Source organism: Ursus americanus, chromosome 14, assembly GCF_024610735.1.
Source record: "Ursus americanus isolate L20-20 chromosome 14, mUrsAme1.1.p, whole genome shotgun sequence".
Classification (NCBI taxonomy): Eukaryota; Metazoa; Chordata; class Mammalia; order Carnivora; family Ursidae; genus Ursus; species Ursus americanus.
This window is the reverse complement of record NC_142140.1, coordinates 70,502,825-70,510,895: the sequence shown is the minus strand read 5'-3', so window position 1 is coordinate 70,510,895 and position 8,071 is coordinate 70,502,825. Positions and strand designations below refer to the sequence as shown.

Here is an 8,071-nt window from a genome sequence, read left to right as displayed (position 1 = left end):
AGGTCCAGATGTGACACTCACAAGCTTGAAGCAGGGTGAAAGCCATGGGAAGGGGAAGACACCAGGGGACACACAGCCAATGTCAGAGACGTCAGGGGGGGCTGGGGAAAGCTGCAGCTGGGACTGGGCACCAGTGAGACGAGCCTGGGCCACATGCAATGTGCTGGCATCCCCGGGGCCCCTCACAGAGCGGGTGCTCAGTAAAATGTTCCTCCAGTGAAGGAAGGCCTACTCCCTGTCCCTGTCCAGGTCAGTTCGGGTGGTGCCGTCCCCTGTTTCCCACACCCCTCCTTTTGCACACCGTGCTCGGTGGCCCCAGAAGAACCCTGGCTGGGCCAGTAGGGGCAGTGCCTGCCCACGGCTCCATCTCCGCCATGCACCCTTATAGCTGCTCTCTCTCCATCCCTCCTCCCCCCTCCCTGTCCTTATCTTTCCCTTCCGTCTCCATGGCGACTCCCCACCTCGGCTCGCCTGCATCCCAGCCTCTGCCAGGGATTCTGGGCCCGGCTCCGTCCCTCCCTCCTCCGGAGCCCTGGTTCCCGCAGTCCTGTCTCCTCCCCCTGGGGTGAGTCCAGAGGCAGCCTCCTCTTTCCCGACTGTCACATCTATTTTCCAGCTCTGACGAGTCTGGGTCGGCTCCTCCGGGGGAGACCATCCCCCAACCCCCCACCCCCTCCACCTGCCACGGGTCCGCCAGCCCTTCCAGGAGGAAAGCCATCCTTGCTGCTGCTGACCGGGTCTGTGCCTCGGGCCTCCTCTCTCTGCTTGCAGACCTCTCCCCACTCCCAGCACCCCCCATGCCGAGGTCCGCCTTGTCAATCATCTCCTTTTGTCATCGGCTCGGCAAACAGGCAAGTCTTGGGTCCTGAGATCTGGGGGGGAGGCTGGGTGGGGGTGGAAGGGGCCACCTGGGGACGAGGGCTGGGTCTGCAGAAGGGGGACGGAGGCACTGACACCCAGGAGGAAGACCGAAATCTGGATTCTCTTCTAGATAACGTTTTATTCCCCCACCCCCCAATTTTGTCTCCAAGGAGAGAAAACGGAGCTTCATGGGAAGCAGTCGCAACAGTTGGTAAGTGGCAGGGCCTGCCAGCTGGACCGTTCCAGGGCCTGCTTGCTCACTGTGGGGCCAGGAACCCGGGCCCTGTGGCCACCGGCCTCCTGCGGGCTGTCCTAGGGGAGGGCCCGAAGCTGGACCTGTGGGCCTGGGGAGGAAGGGTCAGAGAGTACTGCTTGGAGAGCAAATCCAGCTCCGAGAGGGAGCACGGCAGGAATCTTCTAAGAACCAGAGCCATCTGCCCCACCACAGGGAGACTCGCCCTCTCCTTGTGGTCCCGCAGCGTCTGCAGATATCACTCCTGGAGGGTCCGGCTGGAGCCAGTAACTGCCAGTGGGAGCCCTTGCAGGGGAAGGCTGTGGGCTAGGGGTTTCAGGAGCATTTGTGGCAGGCACCGGGCAGGGCACCCTAACGGCCCCGTCACCTCTCCTCTTGCCGATTAGGAACCTGGGGCTCAGATCAGTCTGTGCAGGAGCTCGCCCGTGGCCGCACGGTGGCGGTGGCCTTGGGGCAGGGTTAGGACTCCATCCAGGCTCCTCCCTGCCGGGAGCACTGTCCCCACGGCTCTGCTGCCTGCCCCCCCCCCCCAGGTCCCACACGCCATTCCCCAAGTTGGAGCTGGGCCTGGGGTCCCGGCCCGCGGCACCCCGGGAGCTGCCCGCCTGCTCCATCTGCCTGGAGAGGCTGCGGGAGCCCATCTCGCTGGACTGCGGCCATGACTTCTGCACGCGCTGCTTCAGCACACACCGCGTCCCCGGCTGCGAGCCGCCCTGCTGCCCCGAGTGCCGGAAGATCTGCAAGCAGAAGAGGGGCCTCCGCAGTCTGGGGGAGAAGATGAAGCTCCTGCCGCAGAGGCCCCTGCCCGCCGTGCTGCAGGTCCGGGGACCAGGCCTCGGCGCGGGGCGCGGGGTTGGGAGGGACCCGGGTCCAATCCTCAAGGGGTCCGGCGGCGTTGGCTCTGGTCTAGGAGCCAGGGTGGGGAACCTCCGGAGTCTGGGGTGGGACACCCTGTACACGTGGGGGGCCACTGGCTGCTCAGGGAGGCTTCCTTCTCCTGGCGCAGGAGACCTGTGCCGTGAGGGCCGAGCCCCTGCTGCTGGTGCGTATCAATGCCTCTGGCGGCCTCATCCTGAGGATGGGGGCCATCAACCGCTGCCTGAAGCACCCCCTGGCCAGGGACACCCCCGTCTGCCTCCTTGCTGTCCTGGGGGAGCAGCACTCAGGGAAGACCTTTCTCCTCAACCACCTGCTCCGGGGCCTGCCGGGCCTGGTGAGGGCAGGGCTGGGGCACGGGGCTGCGGGAGGGGGCAGGTCGGGCGGGGGGGGGGGGACCCAGCCTGGCTTTGGGAGGGGAATGAGGGCTGGATGGACCAACGGCTGCTCTGTTCTCTGCCTTGCAGGAGTCAGGGGAGGGCGGCTGGCCGAGAGGAGGAGGGTCCCTGCAGGGGTTCAGGTGGGGTGCCAATAGCCTGACCAGGGGCATACGGATGTGGAGCCACCCTTTCCTGCTGGGGAAGGAGGGGAGGAAGGTGAGGGGCACGAAGGGCAGAGGAGGAGAAGATTGCGGGGGGCAGGGGGGGTGAAGAGGGTGGCAGATGGGGAGATCATAGACAAAGGGAAGGGGAACAGAGGAGGAAGGCTTGGGGTGCAGGGTCAGGAAGTCGGGGTGGACAGAGGGAGGGTTGGGGGCAGCACGTGGAGGAGTGAGGCGGGCCTGAGCCCTTGGTTCATCTCCCCACCCCATCCCCACCCCTTGTACAGGTGGCCGTGTTCCTGGTGGACACAGGGGACGCCATGAGCCCCGAGCTGAGCAGAGAAACCAGGACCAAGCTCTGCGCCCTGACCACGATGCTGAGCTCCTACCAGGTGGGGGCGCTGTGATCTGCCGCCCCGCCCCATGGCCCCGCTCCGCAGCTTTCTCCAGGACTGGGAGGTCTCAGCCGGGGCTGGTTGGGGCTGGTCCTGGGAGTGCTTACCCTGACCTCGCAGACTTCTGTGTCTGGGGTCACCACAGGTTCTGGGGTTGCCCCTGCAAGGGAGGGATGCCCCCAGCTGGTGAAGGTGGGAGCATGGTTTGTTCGAAAGGGAAGTCGAAGGGCCCTGCCAGCCACTGAAGGTCAGTTAGGACCGTTCCCGGGCCTGCCTTCCGCCCCTCAAGGCCCGCCCAGGCCCTGCAGGCTGCGGAGGCCCCACGGCAAGTGCCTCCGGGGTCCCGGCCCCAGAGTCGGCCTGCGAACTCCTTCCTCACCGGGGTCTTCCCAGTATCTCTTTGCCTTTGCAGACCCTCTTCCACCTTGTTCTCCTTGGTTCCAGATCCTCAACACCTCCCCGGAGCTGAAGGATACAGACCTGGAATACCTGGAGGTGAGGAGAAAATTTGGTCCTGCGGTGCCACCGAGTTCCTGCCCTGACCGTAAGGCCAGGGGACTGGACCAGCCGTAATGGGGTGCCTTCCAGTTCTGGCCTAGGAGTTCATGACCTGGAGCTGGGCTAGTGGGTTTGAGGGCAGAGGGTGAAGCAGGAGAGGCCTGGTTGGGAGAGGCAGGAGAGTCCCAGAGCTGGAAGTGTGGGGGATGGGGAGGTCGGGCGCCCCCCCCACACACACACCGTGGGCCCAGAGGGGAGGGAGCCACGGTCCTTGGGGTGACCCAGCCGTGATCCCTGGTGCCTCACCCCCAGATGTTTGTCCACGTGGCCGAGGTGATGGGCAGGCATTATGGGATGGTGCCAATCCAGGTGAGACACCCATTTCTGGACCTGTCACCCCAGACCCTAACACCCCCCGGGTGCTGGTGTCAGGACTCCTTCTCTTCCAGCACCTAGATCTCTTAGTCCATGACTCATCCCACTCCAGCAAGGCAGGACTGGGCTGCATGGGTGACATCATCCAGGTGAGGGGTGCCGAAGGAGGGCATGGACCAGGGGTGGGGGCAAGTGGGCAGAAGGGGAGGGGAGGCGGGAGGGGGCCTGCAGGTGAGCCAAGAACGGGAGCCTGGTCCTAGCTCAGAGGTCTCCCCATCCGTCTCTCAGAAATCCTCCGGCAAATACCCCAAGGTTCAGGAGCTGCTCCAAGGGAGGCGTGCGCGCTGTTACCTCCTGCCTGCTCCGGGGCAGCGGCGGGCAAGCAAAGGCCATGGAAGCCCCGGCGGTGAGTGTCCCCGGGAGCAAGGCCTCCCCAGCTTGCCCTCCTCCCGGCCCCGCCGTGGCCCCAGCGAGCTGCCCCCTGCCTCTGACACCCTTTCTCCTCCCAAAGCCCGGTCCTGCTCAGCCCCCGGCCTCCTCAGCATGAGGAATCTCTTCCTCAGACACAGATGACGATTTCGGCCACCTCTGTGCCTACGTGGCCGATGTGCTGAACGCCGCCCCCCAGCACGCCAAGAGCCGCTGCCAGGGGTACTGGAGCGAGGGCCGCCCCGTGGCCAGGGGGGACAGACGCCTGCTCACGGGGCAGCAGCTAGCTCAGGAAATCAAGGTGCGCCCCCCAGCCCACCCGGACCCCCACCCCAGGCCCCCGAGGGCCCGCGGACCCCCTGACCCCTTCCCTGATGTCTCCGCAGAACCTCTCGGGCTGGATGGGGAGGACGGGGCCCGGGTTCTCCTCCGCGGATGAGGTACTATGGGGACCCCCTCGGAGGGTCTGGGGGGCCGGGTCGGTGGGCCCTGGGATGGGAGGAGGGAGGCAGCCTGGCTTTGCCGTGGACAGATGGCCGCGCAGCTGCACGACCTGAGGACGGTGGACGCCGCCAAGAAGGAGTTCGAGGAGTACGTGCGGCAGCAGGTGAGCCGCGGCCCCGTGCGGGAAGCCAGGCCTCGGGCTACCGGGCGGGCGGTCAGCGCGCCTTCCTTTCTCCCCGCCGCAGGACGTGGCCACCAAGCGCATCTTCTCGGCGCTGCGGGTGCTGCCCGACACCATGCGCAACCTCCTGGCCAGCCAGAAGGATGCCATCCTGGCCCGCCACGGGGCCGCCCTGCTGTGCAAGGGCCGAGAGCAGACCCTGGAGGCCCTGGAGGCCGAGCTGCAGGCCGAGGCCAAGGTCTTCATGGACTCCTACACCATGCGCTTCTGTGGCCACCTGGCCGCTGTGGGGGGCGCCGTCGGGGCCGGGCTCATGGGCCTGGCGGGCGGCGTGGTGGGCGCGGGCATGGCAGCGGCTGCGCTGGCTGCGGAGGCCGGGATGGTGGCGGCTGGAGCTGCCGTGGGGGCCACGGGGGCTGCCGTGGTCGGGGGCGGCGTGGGCGCTGGCTTGGCTGCCACCGTGGGCTGCATGGAGAAGGAGGAGGATGACAGGGTGCAGGAAGGGGACCGGGAGCCCCTGCTGCAGGAAGAGTGACGGCGCCCAGGAGACCCAAGGGAGGAAACTATGCCAGGTGGGAGGGAAGGAGGTGTGGGAGGGGAGGTGTTGGGGGTGGTGCCGCACTGCCCCGGTGGAATGGCCAGCGTCTGGGTGGCTGAGTGAGCTGGACCGTCGAGGTGGCTCCAGGATCCTGGAGAGGCCGCCTGGGGTCAGGAGGCGGTGTCTGGGGGCAGCAAATAGAGCATAGGGCCTGTTTCTGGTGGCAGACCATTGCTAACCTGCCGTGGTTCCCAGGTCCACTTGACCCCAGTGTCTCCCACCAAGAATGAGGCTCCACCCTCCCCACCCTGGCTTGTTTCCCTGATGACCCCAGATTGTAGGAAGGCTGAGCAGGCGCCATTCTGGAAGTCTCCCTTGGGTAGAGAGGATCTATCCCTTCACAGATGGGAGAAGGCCCAGGTTGAGTGACCTTGGTGCTCAGGATCGGGGAGCACAAAGGAGGGGCGGAGGGGAGAGAAGGAGGGGGCCACCGGGCAAAACCAAAGAGTCCAGGTATGGCGCACAGTGGCCTAGACCCCGGAGTGGAGCCATTTGCCCTGTCGACTCTTCCCCAAGCTGCCCTAGGAGGTTAAGGGTGGCCTTCCCTACCCACTGCAGCCCCAGGGAGGCCACATGCGCCCTTTGAATGGGGGTCCCTGCAGCTGTTCCCTCATGGTCGTGCCCTTTGTCGAGCCTGCTCAGACAGCAGAGTGCCCAAGTTCTTTCTGGAATGCTGTCCCAGCAATAGGTTAGATGCCAAAGAAAAATGCCAGTAATTGCATTCTGAGCTAAACCAGACAGTGCTCGTAAGTCTAGGGAAGTCCTGCAGAGGACAGCAAAGGGACCATTTTCCACCCCGGCCACCAGCACGCCGTCTTTCCCAAACCCGTGTCTGCAGGAGACCTGGGTGCAGCCCCCCATGGAAACCCAGAGGGCCCAGCGCCCTTCCACAGGACAGGGAAGTCCTGCCGGAAGACTTCTAGGCTATTACCGTGTAAAGTATTCATGGGCGCATTATATGAAAAATAAAATATGTGTGCTTGAACCTCAGCTTCCCAGTAAATTATTGAAACAGGACTTGAATTCAGCCCCCAGAGGGCTTTGGGGCAGAGTGGGGGGAGGTGAACAAAGGCACTCCATCGTGGGGACCTGCGGACAGGAAGAGGGAGGCTGACATTCAAGAGATCTGAGAGCTGAGTGTCCGAGGCCCCACATGGGGGTTGCAGGAGAGCTCAGGCCAAAGGCCAAGGGCACAGCCCCCTTCCACTAGAACTAGGGGTCCTGCTCCCCTACTCTCTCCTGCCTCAGATGACCCTGCAAGCAGATTGTCACCTGGCATCTGTCCTGGCAGAAGGAGAGAGTGGAGGCAGAGCTGGGGAGTCCTTCCTAAAGCCTCGGAGGAAGGAGGTGCCCAGGCCCACCTCTGTGGGGGTCAGCCAGCCGGGCGCTCACCTGCTTCTCGTCTCCGCCTCAGCTCCCCATCTCAGACTTAGAGCAGTGGCCACTGTGTCCAAACCCTGCCTTTTACAGGTGCAAACGCAGAGAGGGGAAGTCTTAGCTAATGCTCCCCAGCTGGCCTACGGCAGAAGCAAGAGAGCTCCAAACTCCTGATCCCCCAGCTGGTGTTCCCCACAGATGTCAGAAGAGAGATTTTTTTAAAGTCAGATGTGCTGAAAGCAAGATGCTCCTCCTTGGTGATTTCTTCCCCACCACCTCCTGTTCAGCTTTGGGAAGTAGTGTTGGGGGGACTGAGGCAGAAGACAGGGTCTGGGACACGTGCCCAACAGTAGAAGCTCACTTAGCAAGCTGGGGACAAAATAATGACACAGAGAAATCCCAAAGCCTAGTCTGGGGACAGGTGGGTTGAAGACAGAGGGCTGAGGATGATTCTGACTTTTGGAGACTGGGCCAGAGGTGAAGGAAGGGTCCAGACTTTGTCCGGGGTTTGCCAAGAAAGACTCCCCGGAAGCATCGTTTGGGCCGTTGCATGGTCACGTGGTGGACACATGACCTACAACACCTCCCAGACTCTGGGGCTGCCAGCCTTAGAATTTGGGGGGGGCGGCTCCAAGGATTCCCTGAGGGAGGTTTTGTCTAGCTAGAATCCCACCTAATAGCACTGGGAGGAGCTGTCGTGGGCTGCTTTACCCTGATCTTTGAATGGAAGTGAGCTGTCGGCCAAGTGGGGGAAGGGCTCCACAGAAACAAGATGAGTCATATTAAGTAGTATTTGCCTTGCGCCCTTTAGTTTCAAAGCATCTTCCCAAACATCACCTTCCTTAAGTCTTGAAACCATCTCATGCAACTCTTAGGGCACCCATGTCTATGGAAGCTCAGAGATATGACTAGTCAGACGTAAGCCAAGACTTGAACCCAGTGTTTCTGATGTCAGGTTCCTTGCTTAGGGGAGCCCTCACCGCACAAGTCTCTCCAGACTCCATGACCAGGCCGCTCGGTCCCAGAGCCAATTAGGGGGCTTCCTGGGTTTCCAACGTCAGTTCTGGAATTCACAAGAGCCCACGTGACTCTGTGCTCAAGGTCCCTGTGGGGTGCTGATGCCCACCGATTTCTCTTCTATGACCTGTTGAAGGTCACGGACCCCAAGATTCTGGGTTAGGGATCTGGGGATTTGACTTGCGGTTCCTGCTTCTGAGGCCAGTCCTCATGTCGGAGATGGCAG

At 63.3% G+C, this 8,071-nt stretch overlaps 1 protein-coding gene across 1 annotated transcript; it reads left to right on the top strand.

The window, feature by feature from the left end:
* Nucleotides 1-678: 678 nt before the first annotated feature.
* Nucleotides 679-6,436, top strand: RNF112 (ring finger protein 112). The gene is made up of 14 exons (XM_045778181.2): nucleotides 679-851; nucleotides 1,032-1,072; nucleotides 1,648-1,933; nucleotides 2,121-2,327; nucleotides 2,458-2,586; nucleotides 2,819-2,923; nucleotides 3,371-3,421; nucleotides 3,737-3,793; nucleotides 3,874-3,948; nucleotides 4,088-4,205; nucleotides 4,363-4,529; nucleotides 4,615-4,668; nucleotides 4,761-4,835; nucleotides 4,918-6,436. Exons 1-14 carry the CDS (start codon nucleotides 798-800, stop codon nucleotides 5,386-5,388), a joined length of 1,890 nt encoding a protein of 629 aa, XP_045634137.1. The 5' UTR covers nucleotides 679-797; the 3' UTR covers nucleotides 5,389-6,436.
* Nucleotides 6,437-8,071: the final 1,635 nt, after the last annotated feature.